The sequence below is a fragment of the Diospyros lotus genome, chromosome 4 (assembly GCF_014633365.1).
Source record: "Diospyros lotus cultivar Yz01 chromosome 4, ASM1463336v1, whole genome shotgun sequence".
Classification (NCBI taxonomy): domain Eukaryota; kingdom Viridiplantae; phylum Streptophyta; class Magnoliopsida; order Ericales; family Ebenaceae; genus Diospyros; species Diospyros lotus.
The window spans coordinates 43,497,029-43,520,941 of record NC_068341.1 but is presented as its reverse complement, the minus strand read 5'-3'; the positions used below and the strand labels follow the sequence as shown (position 1 = coordinate 43,520,941).

Here is a 23,913-nt window from a genome sequence, read left to right as displayed (position 1 = left end):
AGAACTTAAAAATATTAAGGAAGTCCCAAAAGGATGAAAATTGGATCATTGCCATGTAAAAAGAGTTAAATCAATTTGAAAGAAATAAAATATGACAATTAGTTCCAAGACCTAAAGATCATCTAATCATATGAACCAAATGGGGGTTTATGAGCAAAATAGATGAAAATGGAATTGTTTTTAGAAACAAAACTAGATTAGCATCTCAAGAGTATAGTCAAGAAAAAGATATAGATCACGATGAGACCTATGCTCCCTGTAGCAAGACTAGAAGTTATAAAAATGTTGTTGGCATTTCTATGCCACAAAAATTTTAAGATATATTAAATGGATGTCAAGAGTTCCTTTTAAAAATGTTATATAAACGAGGAAGTGTATGTGGAACAACCTCCTAATTTTGAGAATCCACGATATGAGAATCATGTGTTCAAATTCACCAAGACACTATATGGTCTAAAACAAGCCCCTAAAGCATGGTGCGAGAGTCTTAACAACTTTCTTTTATAATGATTTAAGATAGGAAAAATAAATACAACATTACTCATGGAAAGGACATTTTAATAATTCAAATTTATGTAGATTAATTTATATTTGGATCTACAGATAAATTCTTATGTGATAAATTTGCAAATTTAATGAAAAGGAAATTTGAAATGAGTATTGTAACATCCCGCATCGAGCAATAGAAAGGACCAGAACAACTTACCCTGATGGGCCTACACAAACTTCTTAAAGGGTCACCCATTCTTGAGCTTTCCTAGTTCAAACAAGCTTAACCCGGGAGTTCTTTACCTACATTCAACCCAAAAGGTATCCAGCTGGTGTTGTTTCTTTCCTTACTTATTCTCGATATATACTGCCCTTCTCTGGGCTCTTGGGGTATTAAAAGTGTAATGGGAGAGTTAAATCTTTTCTATGATTGCAAACTAGACAAGACGATGAAGAAATTTACATATATCAACAAAAATACATAAAAGATCTTAAAAAAATTCAATATTCAAGAAAGAAAACCTATAGCCACTCTTATGATCAGTAGTTCATCATACCTAGAGAAAAATGAGATAAGTCAAGTTATGAATAATAAATTATATAGAAGTTTGATTGGATCATTGCTATATTTTATTTTATAGCTAATAGACCGGACATCATATTTAGTGTTTGGCTATGTGCTAAATTGCAATCCAATCCTAAGATAAGTGAACTAGGGATGATTACATCTTGATATATATACTATGTGGTTAAAACATTTATTATGAAGGGTTCTTACATTTGATTTTCTTGATTCTATAGATTTTTCATATATAATTAATCTAAAAAATATTAGTTGAAAGCGTTTTCTTACACTCCATATAATCGATTATGAAGATACCATTAGAGCTTTATATTGAAATGCCCCTAACGCCTTTAGCCGTTATCTATCTAAACCAAGTTTAGAACCAACGTATGTGGCAGCTCGTTTAATATTGACACCCATCTTATTTACACTCAATTTGGCATACCCGAAGACGATCTTGTTTACAATTATACTAATTTTGTGAAATGATTGGAACATTCGCTACTAACAAAAGATGTCTTCTATATGGCACACTTCTTATCTCAATCATAGGTTCCAAAGTAGAAAATTTAGGAAATGTTCGTAGAGTTTCAATCCATCCTTCCAAGTTTCTTAATGATTCATCTTTAAATTGTGTGTGATCTGAAAATCTTATATCCTTTAAGATATATATATATATATAGAATTTTTGTGATTTATGCATACATGTATGCTTATTGAGCTAATTAGTATTTACTTTTGTGCATTGCTTGAGTAAGAAATCATTCTAATATATGTTTTGTCCTTAAAAATTGAAGGATCATCTTGCTTCTTATAGATCTCTATATATAATGATTTTCTGTTACAACCCTAAATTTGGGATATGATACATGTAGTTTGACTTTTGAGTAGTTATATTATTTCATGGTTTGATCTCTTGTAAAAATAAAGAATATATGGATTATGGTTTGACTTTTTGGGTAACTTAATGACTAATTTTTATATCATATTAGGGGAAAGTTTTCGTCTTCAATGGGAGTATTTTTCTTAATCTCTTTACTTGGAATGAAATATTTTACTCCTATATTGATCATTTAATATATATGCCTCTTATATGATGAATAGCTATGAATTTTGTCTAGTGTTCTGACATTTTAAAATAAATATAATATGAGTGATTGTTTAGATATGATATATTTTGGCTCTTATATGATCATGAGTATGGGATGTGGTATCAAAAATTTTGAATTATTTGGAGATTATTATGGCCTCTTATGTGAATAACTTATGAATACCTCATGTATATGGATTGTGCACGTATTACATAACTTATCAATCTTGACTTCTTAATGATGTTGGTTATGTCATCTAAAGGGGGAACTTGTATTAAAGAGAACTTTTGTTAAAGGGGGAGTATATTTTTAAGCCACACCTTTTTGATTTATGACATCAAAAAGGGAGAGATATATGTTGAAATTGATTTTGAAATAGAAATGGATTTTGTAATCATAAAAAATGGAGAGATATCATGTTTTACTCTTGTGATTAGTTTTGATGATGAAAAATAACATTTGGTTTTGAACCCTAAGTTATGAGTCAAGTATATGGTTTTCAATCAAAAAATCAATTTCAAATACTTTGTTAAAATGAAAACTAAATGAATTATAATTTTTTATATTCGTATACAATGAAAATCAAATGAATTATAATTTTCTTTATTCTTATACATGCAGATTTGCAAAAACAAATATTATAATAAAATCTCCTAAAAGATTTTTCAAATATTAGTTTTGAACCATTAGTGGTCAAAATAAAGCTAAAAATTTTTAAAGGCAAAAGACCAACTATAATATATTTTCTTGATAGATTGATATTTTACTTTTGATATGGTTTTGATGATGAAAATCAATTGAATTTTGATGATAAAATTATTTTATTAATGTTTATTATCTTGGTGCTTTAAATTATTTTTTATATATTCTATTAATCACCAAAATAAAAATTAATTCCATTACACAATTGAATATTTGATCAAAATTGTTGAATGAAAATTAAATCCAATGCCAAAATATCTTGAGATAAATTTTTTAATGGCATTTGGAATATTATTTTTTTATTGATTAAAAAATATTGAATAACAAATATTTTCAGCAATTTAATGCCAAAATTATTGTGAAAAATTCTTTGATGGCATTTGGAATATCATGTTTTTATTTGATTAAAAATGTTGTTTCAAAAATATTTTTAAAAGAGCTTATAAAAAATAAAAACTAACTTTGCTACCCTCGGGTTTCAAACCCACACCATTAGGCAAGCCCAAGCCTTAAGTGCACACAAGAAACCATTCGAGTTGAAAATACATTTGTTTACTTATATGCACAAACTTATACATAATAAAATTGTTTCCAAGTTTCTTTGCATTTGACAACTAATTAATGCTCTTATAGTTGATCGATTGCCTTCCATCTGTCGACCGATACTCTTCATCTATCGACTGATTTCATTGCTAATAGCTTCCAATTGCTAGTTTTTCAAACTCCAACGTTTATAAATGACTAGTTTTCTTTTGAAACTGGGATGTCTATAAATACAACTCATGAATGAAGTTGAAGATGATGATGGATGAGAATGAGTTGATCTAAGATTGCAAATCATTTTACTTGAGCTTACAAGAGTTTGTGTTTCAATTTCTTTTAAGGCTTTGTACTTAATTTGTTTCATTTGATTCCAAGCCTTGTATTTGATTTTGAGAGATATTGTAACTAAGAGTGTCTACTCTTAGAATCTCTCTTTTGTATCATTCTTGTTTTTCCTAGCTTCTTGTGCTAGAAGACTTATTTATTGAGGCAATGAGTTGAAATACCTAACTTGGTACTAGAGAGCTTACTTGTGTAAGCAAAAGATTGTATGTTTCTAACTTGTTGCTGGATGGTCTATTCGAAGTGATATGAGAATTATAGTGAATTGCTTGAAAAATCCTTAATGAAAAGATAAAGTAGTAGATTAAAGTTGGTTTAAACCAAATCACTATATATCATTGTGTCTTTTTTTTTTTTTTTTTTTACTTTTGTTTTTTATTTCATTTATTATTCCAAGTATTTCTACGACCCTTACTTACACTAAGATCTTATTTTTCAAAAAGGAATTTAAGTTTTCAAACAAATTTTTAAAATAATCTAATTCACCCCCTTCTTAGGTATTGGTGCCATTGCTATACATTTATAATAAGCTCAAGTCTTTAATCTCTTGAGGTAGGCCTCAATGGTCAAATTAGTGTTCAATAATAGAAGAATAAGTAAAGAAAAATAGATTAATGAGTAGAAAGGTGTAACTGTTTACCTATTGTTGAAGAATTTAAGGTTTTTATTTATAACCTGACTAGTAATAGTCTAGGCATGATTTTGTTGATGGATTTACTTGGGGCGTGACATCAAGTATGGTTAAGGCATGGTGTCAAGATTTTGAGCTATATGCATAAATGAGGCACAAGGTCTTGTCACATGGCGAGGTTTGAATCTTCATTATCAAAATTAAGCCATGTGTCGATTTTCCACTAGTCCATTTGTGTTTTAATATAAAATATTTTTATAATAAAATTACTTTTCAATATAAAACATTTTATGTTAAAACAAATTCATCCAAAATAGTTTAGATTTTTCAAAAGCGATAATAATGTCATTTTTTCATATTTTGTTGCTTCTATTTTTCTTTTTTCTTTTCTTTTTTCACGTGATAATTCAACTTTTTATGCGTCGTTCGAAAATTCTGTAAAAAATTGCCATTTCATTTCATTCTATCATTTTTATCTATGATGGACGAAAACGTCTTGGTGGCACCGTTTCTGCATTTTCGAAATGCCAAAAAAGATCAAAAAGTATTTTTAAGTCATTTTTACAATTTGATAAACCTTTCAAGGCTGTTTTGTATTATTAGGAGAATATTAGAAATGTATTTTGGTATTATATCTATCTCCCATTTTTGTTTCTATGTAACCTAGATTTTCATTCTACTTCATTAATTTTCATTTATGCTAAGAAATATAAAAATTGAAAACGTTATTTGATTTTGTTGTGAATTATCAAAAAATTAAAAACAATATTTGATTTTTAAATTTGTATTCAATATTAAATTCATGTTATAGGTAAAAAAAAAAATTATTTATAAATTTACAATTATTCAAAGGTTACAATTAATAGTGATTTGGTCGTTGAAGTCACTTGTCGCCCGTTAACACTATCTATTATTTTAAATAATTATAATATTTTTAAAATATCTAATATTTTAAAAAAATTATTTAGGAGACCACAACTACTTAAAAAAATTGCATTTAAGGTTTCTCTCAAATTATTTAGATTGAATCAAATTCTAATAACTTATATATAGAAATCAAGGCATACTTCAACACATATCATATAGTAGAATCAAACCCTTAAATAGTGAAAATGTGTTTCAGTTTCAATATTCTCTTTAATATTTTCAAATCGTTTTTAGTTTTTTTAAATAGTAAAAACGTATTTATTTTATATTTTTAAAAAATATAAAAAATTATAAAGAAAACTTAAAATAATAAAAAATTATTTTCATCACATTCAAAATTTCTAAAACTCAAAAAAATATTATAAATAAAAGGAATACATTTTCAATAATATCAAAATAAATATTCAAAATATAAAATTAAAAATTAAAACACGAAAACAACGCCTCTCAATTTTTTAGCGTGTCCTCGAAAGGAAATTCCCATTGCCATTCGTAGAAGTCTCCAGAGTCAAGAGCCATGCCGTTGCGTTAACGCGTCAACCAAGTCTACTAGTCCTTGACGAGGACGAAGAACAAGACCACCCACCAAATGACTTCCATTTAAGACTTAAAAGGCCCCAAATGGTGAATCAAATCGATTGACAGATCCTACAAATCAAACCATCAATCGATCCAAACCCTTACTACATGAACACGCAATGTATGGGCGATAGTGTCTCAAGCTCTTTAGCCCTGTTTCATCTTCCCCTGTTTCTGCCATGGCAATCCATCACAGAAAGCTATTCCTTCCATGCTTCGATTTCCCTGAAACCCATCCTCCTCGACCTCCCCCTCCACCTCCCACGCTCGTCGGCGGCAACCCCCCCGCCCAGACCCACGAAGTCCCGATTCTCATGTTCTCTGTTCTGGGTCTTCTTCTTCTTTTTCTTCTTCGGTTTCTCTTTTACATCAGCAAGTGCCATTCGAGCATGAACAGTTATTCGGCGAGGAGAAACAGTCCCGGATTTGAAGATGATTATTATGGAGGCCAGATTCGTGGCTTGGGACCCGACAACTCCGGGTGGCAGCAGGTCCGCACTGCTGGCCTCGAACAGTCGGTGATCGATTCCATTCCTGTTTTCGAGTTCAGATCCGCTGATCGACTGGTTGAAGCAGCAGAGTGCTCCATTTGCCTGAAAGAATTCGAAGAAGACGAGGCTCTCCGGCTCTTGCCCAAGTGCTGCCACTCCTTCCACAGGCCGTGCATCGACACTTGGCTGAGGTCCAGAGCCGGCCTTACTGTAAGGCCAGCAAGGCGGCCGCCTGGGGCCCCCAAATTAGGAGGGCCCCAAATTTTAAAAAATTGTTATTTATATATATATATATATTTTTTAATAATAAATATTTTATTAAAAAATTAAATATAAAATATAATTTGATGAAAATATCAATGATGATAAAACACAATCTATTGAAGAATCCTTTAGAGTTTATTATTTTATATATACTATTGATCAAGTCATTTTTCATTTCGAAATAAGTTTGAGTAATTTGAAATATATGAAAAAAAAAATAGATTTCTAAGCAATTTTAAAAAATTAAAATCAATATATGAAGATGTTTTAAAAAGATATTGTTTGGATCTTAAAAATGTTCTTAAATTTGATGGACTTTCTAATATAGATGGTTTAGATTTATTTTTAGAATTAAGAGTGTTAAAGACACTTTTTAAGAGAAAAAAAAATAGTACATTGAAAATTCTTCACTACATCAAAAGAGTTGATTATTTTTCAAATACATATATTGCTGTTTATAGAATATTATTCACAATTCTAGTTTCAGTGACTTCTGTAAAAAAGAAATTTAAAGTTGAAATTGATAAAGTCATATTTGAGGTCAACTATGTCGCAAGAAATATTGAATGGATTAACTATATTATCCATTGAATATGGTTTATTAGATAAACTTAATTATGGAATTTTAATCAACGATTTTGTATCTCAAAAGGTAAGAAAAATTAATTTTACATAAAACTGAATATAGGTCAACGCATATTTGTGGAATAAAATTTGTTCATTATTGGTGAACTTTACCTTTTTAATGTTATCTGTTTAATACTTTATTTTGTTTTCTTCTATAAAAAAATCAGGAATGTATAGTTTTACTCAAGTTGCACTGATCTTCTTAGAGTTTCAAGAAAAAATTAGTTTTGTTTTTTCTTTGTTTATTGTAGTAGGTTGTTTAGCATTTTTTAATCTCTGAGATATTATATTTTAGTTAAAAATTCACTATCATTAAAAAATTATCAAATTTTATAGTTAATTGAACTTTAACTTTAATTAAATGAAATGATAAAATTTAATGAAATGATTTTAATTTAAAGAAATGATAAAATTTTTTAATAAAAAAATATATTATTTATTTTTTTATAAAAAAAATAATACTCTTAAAAAGGCCACAAAATTTTTTTTCGCCTTGAGCCCCCAAATTGGTTGGACCGGCTCTGCTGAGGTCGCATCACAATTGCCCCCTGTGTCGCGCACCAATTGTTCTCGAAAATACCCCTTTGAAAGGAGCAGAGCCGGGCTCGAACGGTCCGGCGGCGAGAGAAGCACTGGAAACGGAGAGCTTAGAGAACAATGGTGGGACGCGAGGCCGCCGAGTCGGAGAAATTGAAGAAGAAAGGAAAGATTTGCAGCGTTCCAGCAAGAGGAAGCGTCAGCTCCGGGTACGGAGCGATCTGGCCGGCCGTCTAACAAAGCCGGAGCAGGAATCACAGCCCGTGAGAAGATCGATTTCCATGGATGCCAGCTCTGCTTCAAGGACTCAACCTACCATGGCTTCCATTCCTCCGGCAGGGCTCGAAGGCTGTTCAAGCAGTCAATGAGTTCATGAAATTATGAAAACAATCTATTTTACATGCTAGACGTTCGACTTTGTTGACAACTCCAAGTGAAATTACATATCAACCCTCAGTTTAAATTACAAATTAGTGCTCCCGCCAGATTCGCCCTCCACCATATCTCTCTCTCTCTCTCGCTCTTTGCCTGCAACGCCAGGTCGGCTACCGTCTCTGTCTGTCGAAGCCTAGCCTCACCGGCAACAACCAAGTCGGCCATCTCTAGATTCCCCTCCACTAGCGGTTCACATTCTCACTCTCTCTCTCTCTCTCCATAACCCACACTCTCACAGGGGCGGATGCATACGTGAGCCTAGGCAACTTACAATTAAAATTATTTTTTAATATAAAAATTAAATTTTTAATATAAAAAATAATAAATTTTACTAATAATTTATTTTAAAAAAATTTCAGCTTATCCTAAAATTTATGATATGTAATTTTATATCTCAAAAAAAAATTTTAACCTCCCTCTATATAGATTTATGAATTCACCCTTGCTTTCACCGTGCAAAATTCATTGTCTTTGATCAAACCTCTAATTCTATAACCCACACTCTCATTACTATCGGTTTGCTGAGTTGATTGCCTATATTTCTAATCAATTTCTCTAAGTTTCTTTTCTTCTTGTTAATTTATATATTTGTATTTGTCTTTGTTTTCTAATACCCATGTCTTTTTTCCCTGTAGCTATTTGCAAAACCCTATTTTTTTAATTCTCTATTGTATATATTGCATTTCGAGAAATCTGATTCCACAAATAAAATGCACATTTTGTTTCATTTTCTTTTGGTTCTTTTTCTTTAGTCTTTGTTCTATTTGATATTTTGTGTTGGACCATCAGAATGCAACCCTTAACCATTATTTTTTTTTAAAGAAAAAGAAATGCAAGCAGCTCAAAGAAGCTAGTTAGTGTCAAATAGACCCTAAGAGTGACTATACAAGAAGCATGCCATATATCTAATAATTGAGTTCATTTTTGTAATATTCATATGTGTACTGATGAGGGATGGACGAGGGTTGGGGGGTAAGGAATGACTTAGCTTGATAGTGTTGCCAATTAAGAATATTTTATGTTCTTGCATTTACGTGTAATAGAAATCTTTGCTTTGCAGGTTATAGACTCAACCAAAGAAACACTACAAGAAACAAGCTTTTTAGTGGAGGCTAAGGTCGTCACTAAAAGCCCAAAAAGCAAGTCACAAGTTGTCACTAATGCCCTCGTCACTAATGTAATTAGTGACGATAAAATTGGCCATCACTAAAGTTAACCCATTTGTGACAATCAATATGGCTGTCACTAATGTAATTAGTGACCATAATGCTGGCTGTCACTAATGGCAACTTATTAGTGACAACCATATGTGGCCGTCACTACATGTTGACTGTCAGTAAAATTAACTCGTTAGTGACATGATATCGGCCGTCACTAAAGTGAACCCATTAGTGACAATAATGTCGGCCGTCGCTAAAAGTGGTTTACCCATTAGTGACGACCATATGGGGCCGTCACTCAAAGTGGTTTATCCATTAATGACGACCATATGCGATCGTCACTAAAAGTGGTTTATCCATTAATGACGACCATATGCGGCCATCACTAAAAGTGGTTTTAACCCATTAGTGACGACCATATGCGGCTATCACTAAAAATGGTTTATAATTTCACCTTTTTTGGCTTGCAACCTATATATAACATGTACACTTATTTTACAAATTTACGAACACTTGCTTTACAAAATATTACAAACTATCACAATATATGAAATATATTGTTATACAATCATTAATAACCCAAAAGGCAAACATATATATATATATATATATACTCACATTATCAACAATCAAAAACTATAATTCAAAGTATCACTTTACAAAATCAATAAACCTACAAAATATGGAATGTTGAATACTATTCATCAACTAAAACATGTCAAATCAGTAGAGCATCATCATTCATTACTAACCCTTCCTAATCTAACCTCTTCCATGAAGCTTTTTAGCAAGCTAAGAGTTTCTGCTTGGGTTTGCTCTACTGTGCTTAGTTTTTCTTTCAACTCTTTATTCTCTTGTCTTAGTGTTTCAATTGTTGAAGCCATTTGTAATTGAGAAGGAAGCTTGCTAGAGAATGAAGAAGGTGTGCGACCAAAACCATATCCACGAACTTGACCATGCCTTTTTTTGCCCATCACTTCAAGAAAAATCTGATTTTCATCAGCAGGTTCAGAAGGTTGCTCCTCAACTCTTTGGGCTGCTATAGTTTGAATATTTTCCTGTAATAAAATGTTGCACAAATAATTATTACATATTGCACTTAAACAATATTAGAAAATAATCATTTTTCACAACTAAACAATTAAGTTTAAGAACTTAGAGTGAGACAAAATTCATATCCAAACAGAATTAACAGAGTTACTAGTTCCTTTTGTTTTTCTCTAATGCTCATAGATGAATGTAATATGAGAACATTTCTAATTGGTTTTTACCTTCTTGCATTGGGCCTTGCAAGGAAGAACTTTAATTTTGATCCATAAGAAGATTTCATAAAAAGATCATAATTATTTTGATGATATCAAGAATAACAAAATAACAACATAAACTTTAAAAGTAACTGAAATGCTTACCACAATTTTTGATGATGTCGAATCAACCATTGACCTATCCTTTTTTTTGTGTGTCAAGTAAAACATTTCTACTTCTATTGGGTTATGTCCTAATTTTTGAGTCTGGATTTAAGTAATTATCAACAAAAATAGGTATTTTAAATTAATAGGTAAAAAAATACTATACAAAATGAGATGTAATGATAGAAATTAAAATATTAAAAATTTATACCTCTTCAACTCTAATCCGAGCAAAACTTCTTGTACTAGTAGTTTTGCTCATTTTTAACTTTGATCGATTGTCCTTATTTTGAGCACACGTGGTCTTGATGTCAAGTAATATGAAAAAATTAATTAATCAAATAAAAAATCTTAATGAATTACTTTGCTTTATAGATAAATAATAATAAATACAAATATAATAAAACAAACACCTTTCAAGTCTAGTATACCTGAAACTCAGGTGAGCTCTACTAATGCACAAAGTCTATCATCCAATTGCATCCAATTCCTGTTCATCATACTAGATACAATAAAAATTAATAGTATTAAAGATAGATTAAATTACAAAACACGAGAATATGAGATAAAAGCACTACCAGTATTCATGTACATATATACATATACATATATATATTTGCCAACCTAAAAGAAACAAAGTTCTTATATTAGTATTTTTTACATATATATATTAATAATTCAAAAAAGTTAAAACTTTTGGCACACACATGGCATGACTCAACTGTTATACAAACTTGGTATGATCAATACTAACTATCAATTTTGGAAAAAATTGATAGTTAGATGTTTTTTTTTTTTTTTTTAGTTTCAAATTTCAGATACATTTCAGTCTTTATTGTTTGACATATAGAAATGGTAAAGGTGTCTTCATGGAAGGGGAAAAAAAAACTCGCTAGTTTTCGTGTGAACAAAAATGACTTGCTGAATTCAATTGGTAGATTACTGAATTCAATTGGTAGATCATTTTTCCATTTTTGATGTAAAACATTTTTCTCACAAAAATATTTTACATAATTTTTGTCATCGATCCAAGCACCGAAAGAGAGGTAAAATATTTTATTAGAAAATATTTTATTTCGAAACAAAAAAGGAGCCGTAATCATGTAAAAAGAAGAAAGAATTCAAAAGCATAAGCACAAAGTCAAAATTTACTTGCGACAAGGTGATGGAGAGTGTGGAAACTGTTCGCTCTTTGCATATGCCTAGATATTAAATAATCAAAGTGTTAGAAGTTATCTGGCAGAATAGTTTACCATAAGCTTACACACTAAATGTGCATTAGGAGAACAATCAATTAATACCATAAAAGAAGCCCTCTTCTTGTGAACATATCTGAGAAATTCACTTGAGCATCAGAACGGATGATGAAAAATCTGATTCCTATATATGCGCTATCTTTTAAAACAAAAAGGAATAATTCAATGCCTTAAATGCCATTTTTTTTACACAAAACAATTATATGTTCTTATTTCCAGTATGTTGCTGCACTATTAGAAATGTCTACTAAAAATTCAACAAATTAAAAGTAAAACAGACTTAAAGCACATAAATCATTTTGTTCACACTTTATTTTATATTATTTAATATAATATTATGCAATTACATATATTTTTTTGTCAATTATATGCAAATAAAATGTTCATATCATACCTTAATAATGTATGGAGAAACACTAAAAAAAAATTATGTTATCCTTAGCTTCTGACTTCTTATTTGTTGCTTTGATATGCTTGAAAATATTTTCCCAAGACTTCAAATATTTTACAAACACTTGATATATTCTCAAATATTTTTATTTATTTTTATTCAACTTTTCTCATTTTTATCTTGAAGCTCCTAAGACTACAAATTAGATTTGAAATGCTTTTGCAGGCATATTGTATATGTCCAGGTGACTGGCTGGAGAATTGTGACCATTGTCATGTATTCTTCCAGAAAATAGTACACATGAAGTTGTGACATCATTATGGTAAAAATTAATGCCTATATAATTATTAAGCTAGAGGAAAAATATGACCAGAACACAAAATAGAGTTGCCAACTAATTTCGAGTTCTATATTCCCAAAAAATTGAATTATTGGTATTAAAATTAAGAAAAAAAAAATATCATCAACACAGAGATGAAAAGAGGGATAGAAATATAACTCGAACATGGTTGTTAAATTGCATATTGATAATCATTCAATCTGTCTGCAGTCTGCTAAAGCAAGGGATTCTTTATCCAGAATTGGGTACAAGGTAAAAGTAATTAGGAAATTATCTAACCTTAATTCAAGCACCCATCACAAGGCCACACACACACAAAAAAAACAAAGAAGGACATTCCCAGTGCACAAGGCACGCTGCTAGCCTTACCCTTCTTGTTTTTGGCAAAAGAATTTTGAAGCATATAATCAAGGGTGCAGAGAGTAATAATTGCACATAGTCAATGCATTGAAGTACAACGATAAGGGTTCAGCGGAACTCAAAATAATTAACTCAAAATCAATCCTCTAGAAAGTTGAAGATCACATAGCCAGTCAAAGCAGTTGCTTTAGTACAAGAAGGAGAAAAGAAGTTGTTCCTCATATATACTTTTCTTTGTATATGTTCTCTGAGTAGATAGAATTTTTATTCTTGATGCAGGATGAAATTTTGCGCAAGGCTGTTCAACGTTTTAAAGGAAAAAACTGGAAAAACATAGGTAATATTTTTGATCATTTTTTTGTCTCGATTGTTCTAACAAACTAAAGTGGAATTTCTTATTTTTGTTTTCCCCTACTTTTTTCTTTCTATTCTTTTGTATCCCAATTAACTTACCTTATCATGCTCATCGAGTTTCCTTGTGAAAATGGAGCAACTCATTCTTCTTTTATGTAAGAAAACATAAATTTGAGATGAACTTGCGTATCTAAAAGTTACCTCATGCACAGATTAGGTCCCAAGAAAGATGTTCTATGCATTCAGATTCAATCTGTTTAATCCACTAGTGTAATGTTGTAACAAAGATGAATCAACACTTATATTCTACAAGATCCTTTCTCTAATGTCTATGTTGCAGTGAAGTAGACAGAAGAGAGATTTCACATGTTAAAAAATGATCATGACTTTTGCTTTGAAGTCTATTTATACTAAACCAATAGACACGTCTATTAACATTAAATAGACATGTCTGTTAGCCTTTGGCATTCTCTAATTTTGTTGATCCCCCATGGCCTTCTTAATTTGAAGACACAACCTGATTTCTATCATATGTTGCTCAAACATGGTGGGGATGGCCGATGGCATGCCATCTCTCTTAAACCTCTGTACATGATAACCTCTCTTATAGGCTTATGGAATGTTTGATCACTAACTGCATCTGGAATTTGAAAGTTTAAAATAGAATATTTTTCAAAGCTAGTACAGAGATGTACACCGGAAAACATAGGCTTATTTCTAACATCATCTTGGTCTTTCACCTTTTATTTGTATGAATTTATAGCATTAATTGTATTATATTACGTAAAGGCCTTGGAGTCTCTTCTTTTTGGTAGGAAAGTGTAACTGAGTGCTATTTATTTGAGGCTTGCCATGCTAAATCTAATTTCCTCCCCTTCTGCATGCATTCTCTATTGGTTCCAGTTGCACACAATACTGTTGTAATTTCTGTTGAGCATACATCATTTCAGAAAATTTAAGGAGAAAATTCATTTGAATGTTTCTGAGAAGGAATAAGTCTTCTGATCTACAAACAACATTTGTGTCAGATGATATAGCATATTTACCCATCAACAAAAAATAATTTATGAGCAAGATATAACAAGAACTTTCCCCAACACAACAAGCAAAGACCAAAATTTACACCTCAGAAGCTAACACTTAACTTGCATTATAGCTCATCAATATAAGCAAAATACTTTATAAACTCAATTCTGGGTTAGTAACCAAATAAAAACGGATTCCGTGGCATCTATTCATTCTCTCTCATTTTCCCAACTTAAACAAACAATATGAAGTATTATCTTCTTTCACATTAATTCTGTTCTAACATTACCTTCATAAATACTATAACCAACCAGAGAATCAATGAACTCCTTCACAAGAACAACAGAACTGTTCAGTATCACAAATTTTTGTGTAGAGGGTTAAAAAATATACAGTCTTTTCCACCCTAAGTCTCTCTTGAGTCAGCAAAAACAATGCAAAATGACGGTACTCAAACATCAATCATCAATACTAGGACACAAATAAAGACTTCATTTGGTGTCACCTTCATTTTCAAAGCCATGTCACTATTGTGTTTTGACAAAGTTCTCCTTACTCAAATATCTTAATTACAATTGAAATGATCACTTCCAAATTTCATAACTTGAAGGCCAAAACTGTAAAACAATGGTGTAGGGTGAGTCCATGTCCTACAAGAAAACTATAGCAGTTTTTAACTTTCCGCTGCTTTTTTTCTTGTGTTCTCAATATGAAGATATATTGAAATCTTATTTCAAGTTCTCTCATATAGAGTCCAGTCCATTTAAAAGTATGCCAGAACACCTTGAACATTCTCAGCTGAACAATAGTATTGGTTCTTCAGCCAATGACTCCACCATGAACAGTGCATCTATTAGCTATAAATCCAGTTTTTGGACACCACAAACTGACCAGTCTGATACTTTAGAAAAAGTATCAGACCAGAAAATAGAAAATCATAACAACAATCAATCCAACAGAAAACAAAAAACAGAACACCAAAAAATAGAAAATCAAACTAACCATTAATCAGAACACATATAGGCATACATACACACACATAGCATAAAGAAAATTAGACTAACCATTAATCACACTACTAAAACAGAACACCAACCATTAATCAGAACACACACACATATGCACACACGCACACAGATATACATACGCACACACATATGCACACACGCAATCACAATATATAAGTTAATAAGCACAACCAAAATCTCATTAAGATATACCTTATAAAATTCTTTACCTTATAATATGGTAAATGTGGAGGCGAAAGTGGCAACATTGAAGAGGAACTGTTGAAGCGGCGGAAGCAGCAACGTTGAAGCTGAGCTGTTGAAGCGGCGGAAGTGAAATCGTTGAAGCGACGACAGTAGGAGGCGACGAAAGGTTGGGGATTTGGGGGATTTGAGGGCTGCGGGTTTGCAGGATGATTGGGGGGTTTGGGGAGAGGAGGGGTGTGGGTGGGTTTTGGGGGGTTTGGCGGGAGCATCTCCCGCTGGATGATTACATAGATTTTTTTTTTTTTTTTAGGTTAAAACATTTAATTATTAAATAAAAATAAAATAACTTATAAAATTAATATTAATAATAATTTGATTGATAAAAATAAAATACTTATGATTATGACAACTGATAAAATAATTTAAACTATAATAATTATTAAATAATTTAACTAATAATATTTGATAATAATCTAAATTATAATAATAAAATAATTTAAATTATTGCATCAAATTAATATTTATTTAAAAATATAATTATATTATAAACCTAATAATTATAATAAATTAGTTTAATATATTATATTCCTTTTAATGTGTTCGTAATTTTTTAATACATTGTATTATCAATAAATAATTAATGTTAAATTATATTAGTTTAATAATTATATTTGTGCATTTATAAAAAAAATATAATCAACTTAGAGATTTCTTATATAAATGTTAGTTAAATCTTAATAATTTTTTCTATTATTTAACAATTAGAATTTAAATTTTTAATCAATAATGACGAAAAAGTGGTATAACTATTTCTTAAGAATATGATTAGTTTTCTTTATTCAAATTATTATAAATATTTCACATTAAAATAAGTTATATTAATTTATCTAATCTTTCATTTATTTATGTTTTTTAGATTCTTGCAATGCATAAATAGCAGAAGAAGAAATAGCCCGAAATTAAATTTAATGTTGCTATCATTACATGTACTCACATTAAAAATGGTTAGAGATTTTTTGTAGTGTGTGGTTGACATTAGTTTTATTTTATGTGATTAATTGAAAGTTTTTAAAGTTATATATTGTGTGCTTTATATTTTATTTAGATTGTATAGGTTGGAATAGGTTTAGAAAAAAATATTATTCCTAAAAAAAGAATTTTTTTCTGCTACAAAATTAAATTTAGTGATATCATACATAGTGGTTTATTAGTTATTTATAGAATTAACTATAAAAATATAATTATTGATTATAAAAAATTTGGTAAAGAAAATCAATTTATAATGAAAATTAATATGATTAGCAATGATTTGATGTAGTGAAAAATAAGGTTGCGTTCTATTTGTGTTTTAATTATAAATTTTGAATTCATTTTTAATTTTCTGTTTTGGGAGTTTGTTTTCAAAAAATTAAAAATGCGTTCTTTTTATTATTTTAAAAAACTGTTTCTCAAAATAAAAAGTCAGAAAATGCATTCTCTTTGAAATTTTGAGAATAATTTTTTAATGATATTTATTTAATAAATTTGATTATTCAATAAATTATAAATATTTAATATTAATATAATATTAAAAATATATACATTTTAAAGTTAATGAATTTTGTAATATTTTTTCCCATTACAATAATAAAATATGAATAAATATTGAAAATGAAACTTGTTTTATGTGTTTGAGTTTGGAGTTTGTTTTGAATGAAAATATTTGAAACAACTTTTTATTGTTTTGAATTATTTTTATAATTTTTTTTTATTTTTGAAAATGTATTTTTAAAAATAGTAATTCATTATTTTAGAAAATTAAAAACTAAAAATGGCTTAAAAACAATAAAGAGAATACAATCTAAGTGTTTTATCTACAATTTCGTAGAGGAAATCAAACTTTTTTGTAGTGAATACAAAATTTGATTAATTATTTTTTGTATATTACAAGAATTGTTGTGACTAGATAAATAAAATTACTCAAAATATCCAATTATTTGAATGAAAAAGTGATTAATTATCTAGAGTTAAAAAAATACATAAATTTACAATTTAATTTGTTTGAAGAAATTAGTATATCTATATTTTTTTTAATTCAAAAACTACACCATCGCTATTTAAGTGGATTCATTTTATTAGTTTAAAATTACATAATTAAGTGTATTGAGACTAAATCATGTTAAATTTATATATTTTATTTTTTTTAATGTGTAACTCTTTCTGATGATTCTTTTTTAATCTTTAAAATTATACATTTAATGATAATTACCATATATCACATTTAGTGATGGCCAAGTGTGGCCTTCATCACTATTGAAGGTGGCACATTTAGTGACGACCGCTTGTGGCCGTCTCTATTTTTCCTTCATCTCTGACCAAGGTTCCTGACCCTAACTAAAGGTGGTACATTCAGTGACGACCATGTCTGCTCGTCACTATTGTGTCTCTATTTGTGATTGACGTTTCCTAACCCTCACTAAAGGTGGCACATTCAGTGACGACCATGTGTGGCCGTCACTATTGTGTCTCTATTTGTGACCGACGTTTCCCGACCCTCACTAAAGGTGGCACATTCAGTGACGACCGTGTGTGATTGTCACTATTGTGCCTCCATTTGTGACCATCGTTACCCGACCTTCACTGAAGGTGACACATTTAGTGACAACCGTGTGTGGCTGTCACTATTGTACCTCCATCTGTGATCAATGTTTCCCGACCCTCACTGATGGTGGCACATTCAGTGACGACCGCGTGTGACCGTCACTATTGTGCCTCTATCTGTGACTGAGGTTACCCGACCCTCACTAAAGGTGGAACATTCAGTGACGATCGCGTGTGACCGTCACTATTGTGCCTCCATCTGTGACCGAGATTATGTGACCCTCACTAAAGGTGGAACATTCAGTGACGACCGCGTGTGGCCGTCACTATTGTGCCTCCATCTATGACCGAGGTTGCCCGACCTTCATTGAAGGCGACACAGTTAGTGACGACTGCGTGTGGCCATCACTATTGTGTCTCCATCTATGACCAACGTTGCCCGACCCTCACTGAAGGTGGCACATTCAGTGGCGACCGCGTGTGGCCATCACTATTGGTCACCATCTGTGACGGACTCTATCTAACCGTCACTAAAGATTGGAATTAGTGACGACTTTTAACTGGTCGTCACTAAAAGTCAAATTTCTTGTAGTGAAAATGCAAGCCACAATCATGGGTTTGATCCAGATTGCGGCATATCAAGTGGTATAGTTGCCTGATCAAGTGTTTGTAGCAGGGGGCAAGAACCTTGTATCAAGTAGAGGCTACTTGTGACTTAAAAGGCTTAAGTGGAAATTGATACTGAAATCATTTTCAGTTTAGATGTCTTTGATTGAGAGAATAGTTTTAGATTTGATGCACGTTATACACTATGTTTTTCATTGCATTAGTTTAGCTGACCAGTTAGAATGGTTAATCAACTTGGCCCAGAATAATCTTCCAAGCAAGAAAATCATATTGATTATCTGTCTAAATGTTTCTAGCTATTAACTAATCTTGATGGTTGTGTCTTAATTAGTGCTAAAATATGAATATAATTTTTGACAATTTGGACAGTATGAGTTAATAGATGTGCAAATTCAGAGACATTTTTTAAAAGCCTATTTCATAAGAAAAACATTAATATTCGAAAAATACCAACAAGTACAAAACACACACGAAAAAAATTGGCATCCTTTGAAAGCAATTTATTAACAATTGTCAGTAATTCATTAACAACTGCCAGATACATAAGTTGATTTCTTTAAAAGCAATTCATTAACAACTATCAGATACGCATCTCTAGTAAGTTAGAGTCCTTTGAAAGCAATTCATTAACAACTACAAGCACTTAAATGAAATCTACTGGGAAAAAATAAAATAAAACTTCTAACAATATCAGGATAAAATTGTAGATTTAAGTGAAAAAATAACACAATTGATTCATTTGTTTTCAACAGGTTCTCAATACAAACACTTGTGCTCCTTCCTTTGATTAGTTTCTGCATTGGTACTACAACAAAAAACGGAGAGAGGTCGAGTTAGACTACATGTGGATACAACAGCACTAGAAATGAACTGTAAAAAATAAAATAACAGCTTTCTGGGATTCAAGTCAATTTGCATAACATGTCATCATGGGGCCAAAGAGCTAATTTATAAATACAGCTATATGTATTCACACATTATTAGCATAGGCTCAACCAAAATACAGTGCTTAAGGTAAAAACAAAAAAATAGAAATTTCCCATGGGTAAGACTAAAAACAAGACAAATTGTCAAATTTTTGGGTTGCTCTTGAGGTTTTGAAGAAGAATGATCATTATTTAGCCATGTTTGGACATTAAGCTTTCTAATTATCTGAAAACTATTTTACATAGCCTAATCTTCTTAATTAATCCATCCAAACTAAAAGTGAATAACTTCTAAAATTTTCATATTTTTCATTTAATTTTGTGCTAGTATCTAGTCGCCCTAATAACTCAGGTGGCACATTCAAACCTTTTGATATAATGAGTGCATTAGAATCCAAAGACTATCAAATCATAGTCAAATGTATTTATGAAATATATATTATCTATCTATCTAGAGAGAGAGAGAGAAAGGGGGGAGTAGGGGTTTGCGCGGTGTAGTTTGACCAGTTTGAACCATTTTCAGCATGTCAAATCGCTAGTGCGATTTTTCGACCAAACCGCACTGCATTTGCGGTTTGGTTTGGTGTGGTTTACCGCAGTTTGAAAATTTGGTACAAGTGAGCCTTAAAACCACTAAAAATGCTATTTAAAAATGGTAAATAAAGATTACCAGTGACATAACATCAAATAGTACATGTCATCATACGATGAATATGCAACATACACTTATTTCCAAATATATATACGCACATGTAATTGAATATAACTACAGCAGAGAGTCTCAGATTGGGAACTGATAAGACAAATTAAAAATATTCAGACAAACAGAACATAATCCTAAATCCCTTACCTCTGCATTATGTTTCTGCACCAACAAGGCAGCTTCTATCCTAGCATTTACAAACCGCCATTGCAAGTGTCGATTGTACAAAAGCCTTAACAAATGCGCTTCAATAATGCGATTCTCCGCTACCTTCCCTATCCTAATATCAACAGCAAAGCTGAGAACTGAGGGTGTCTCAATATAATTACTATTAATGATTCCAAAAACTGAATTTCTAACTCGAGATGGACTAGGCATTCCCTATTGGAGATTGTACACACACTTACCTGGAAGCAGAAGAGAAGACGATGGAAGGGTGTGACGTTGGCGGCAGGGGCTGGGGTGGGGTGCCGAGTGCGATTGTAGGGGCTGGGCCGCTGAGGTGTTGATGGATTTGTGATTGCAAGGGTGTCGATTAGGGTTCCGCGAGTGGGGGAGAGAGTTGTTGGGTTGATTTTTATAATAATATTTTTTTATTATTTTATGGGCGATTCGGTTTAAAACCGAATCGCCTACTTTTCAAATCGTGAACTGCACAGTTTGGATAGCCTTCAAACCGTTTTCGATCGCCAAAAAAAAAATGACCAGTTCGATCTGGTTCAATTCGGTCTAGCCAGTTTTTATTTTGCACCGATTTTTTTGAACACCCCTAGGGGGGAGGGAGGGGAGAGACCAAGACCGGGAGGTGGAAGGGATGCTAAAAATCTCAGAGATTAAGAAGGCGTCAAATTTTTGGGTAGGTGGACGGGTTCTTACTTCAATCCAGACGGGTGAGGTGAAGGAAAAAGGTCAGATTTTTGGAGAGAGAGATAGGGAGAGAGGATTGGGAGAGGAAGAAGTTCAGGAAGACACTGTGGAGAGAGAGAGAGTATGAGGAAGAATGTTTTGGGCGAGTATTCAAAAATTGAGTTATTCATTGGGTTCAAATTATTGTGATATTTTGGTGTCAAAATATGACGCAGCTTGTAGCGTGTGTGTGAAGAAAAACATACTAAAATAAACCCTTGAAAGAACAAACTTCAATGACCAAAGCTTGACTTTCAATAAGATGCAAAAACATGACTATTTTGCTAAGAAAACTCAAGTAGGTTGCTTAAATTTGTATTGAGAAAACTTGATTATAAACTCTATATTCTAAACATATTTATAGTGTTTGGTTAATGCAAATTCATCTAATATTTATAAATAAAATTCAACTAGAATTCTAATAAAAATAAATCTTAAGTAAAAGTTAACTAGAATCCTAATAGAAATAAATCCTAAGTAAAATTCAACTAAATTCATAATAAAAATAAATTCCTAATTAAACATGAAGTAGAATCCTAAATCAAGTAAAAACATGAAATAGAATCCTAAAATATATGAAGTGTTAAAATACTGTTTGCTATTATTTCAACGTTACTGTTCTGACGCTATTGTTCCGATTTGGTCGGGTCGACCTTGTGTCAGGTCTTGATTGGTGATTGCATTAAAATACTACAATAATTTGGGGTTGTCAACAAAGTTATCACTTGAGTTGTTCGTGTAGCATTATTCCTATTTCACACCCTATATTTTAAATTCTAAAAATTATTATAATCTCTTACCATGTAATCAATATCTTAATAATGCTATTATAATCCCTAACTTTCATAATAGACACCTGTAAGATGATTACGCTTTTACTAATATTAATTTGTATGATACTTATTGCAAGTAAAAATTAACTTTCAATATATATATATATATATATTTTGTAATATGAGGAATTGAATGAGGCCCTGATCACAATTAACCTTTGGCTCGGATCATTTTACCTTTTTTTAAAACCCAGGTCTGTCTTGACTTGGCCAAAGTGTATGAATAGGTTTGTCGCGAGCTGACCCAGGGGCCTGGCCCTTAGAATAAGTACACGAGATTGCATAGTCTCATATGGAAGTAGAATCGAACCCACAACCTCGTGGTATTCCATTCTCCCAAATGCATGCAGTAGACTATATGTGCTAACCCCTAAGGGTTAGTTTCAATATTGTTGACACTTATAAAATTGTCAAGCCCCAAAATTCGGAGGCCGTGATTTAAAAATTTAAATAAAGACATTTCCAAATTCTCTTTAAGCCCCCCCATTTTTTTATGTATATATACATATATTCATTAGTAACAAATTACATATCAAACACATTTATTACATCCACTAGGGCTTAGTTGTCCAAAATACATAGTAAGTGCACTTTAGGTTTACAAAAACATAACATATACATATATACATCAGTAATAAGTTACATATCAAACACATTTATTACATCCACTAGGGCTTAGTTGTCCAAAATACGTAGTAGGTGCACTTTAGGTTTATAAAAACATAACATATATTCCTTTGGAGCTCAAAAGAAAACCCCCCCAAAGATCTTTCAGGTTGAGATTGCCTCTGTACACATTACTATCCCAAAAAGATCTACGCCACTGGAAATAACCTCGAACTTTGCCTCTCTCCCTAACCTAAAATGATGTTAAAGGAAGATGAGGCACAAGGTTCAACAAGTATATAGAAATAATGAAAAATGGATACAAGTGGACTTCTCCAAAACATCATGTATATCATGCTATACATTGAAAACACACGTCATACCCATTTACATAAACAACACACAATCCATGCCATGTCATATGCCATATCACACACCATGCCATGTGCTCATATAAATTAATACCAAGCTATAATCATAAATGCATAGATGCACATATATGGTTCTTGGGGCTCATGAAAGATGCACACACTGGCGCCCAAGACCCTATATACAAACCTGTCAGTAGCCAAAGATAGGTTACCAAATCAATAACATGAGCCCAAGGCTCTCGTATCACATCCACCAATGTCATATCCATCACCGTCATCCTCACGTGTCAAAGCACTCACAATAACATCACAATCACAAGCTGTTGTAGGTCTTAAACCACCCAGGCTTACACATCACAAGATCCAGTTGTTGTGGCCCTCTACCCACAGTCTTATGCATCTTAGGATCTACCTGCTGTGGCCCTCCTAGAATACCCAAAAATTTCTAAAGGACTCAAGAGTAAATTATATTCGGCTAAAAATGAAATTTACAGATAAATTGATGTTATAGGATAATTTCTTACCATTATGAATGACCAAATAGACTGTAGGGAGTGCCTTGGAGCCAAGATGTCCAAGGAAAATAAGATAGTGTTAATGAGCATTTCGAGGCATGATTTATGGCATT

The 23,913-nt window shown here is 31.4% G+C and overlaps 1 protein-coding gene and 1 long non-coding RNA gene across 2 annotated transcripts; one reads left to right on the top strand and one right to left on the bottom strand.

Annotated features, from left to right (window-relative positions):
- The first annotated feature begins 5,797 nt into the window (after positions 1-5,797).
- LOC127798869 (E3 ubiquitin-protein ligase RING1-like) lies at positions 5,798-8,315 on the top strand. The gene is made up of 2 exons (XM_052332508.1): positions 5,798-6,551; positions 7,781-8,315. The coding sequence occupies exons 1-2, from the start codon at positions 6,049-6,051 to the stop codon at positions 8,154-8,156; spliced, it is 879 nt and encodes a 292-aa protein (XP_052188468.1). The 5' UTR covers positions 5,798-6,048; the 3' UTR covers positions 8,157-8,315.
- Positions 8,316-10,038: 1,723 nt separating this feature from the next.
- Positions 10,039-15,967, bottom strand: LOC127798871 (uncharacterized). The gene is made up of 4 exons (XR_008022503.1): positions 15,757-15,967; positions 11,945-11,994; positions 11,224-11,294; positions 10,039-10,441 (listed from the first exon to the last, which is right to left on the bottom strand). It is a non-coding gene; the product is annotated as an uncharacterized LOC127798871 (long non-coding RNA).
- Positions 15,968-23,913: the final 7,946 nt, after the last annotated feature.

Excerpts from the sequence above, each read along its gene's own strand:
- LOC127798869 (XM_052332508.1), top strand. The coding sequence starts at position 6,049 with ATGGCAATCCATCACAGAAAGCTATTCCTTCCATGCTTCGATTTCCCT. Across the intron at positions 6,552-7,780 it reads TGCATCGACACTTGGCTGAG|GTCGCATCACAATTGCCCCC; the intron begins GTCCAGAGCCGG and ends GGCTCTGCTGAG.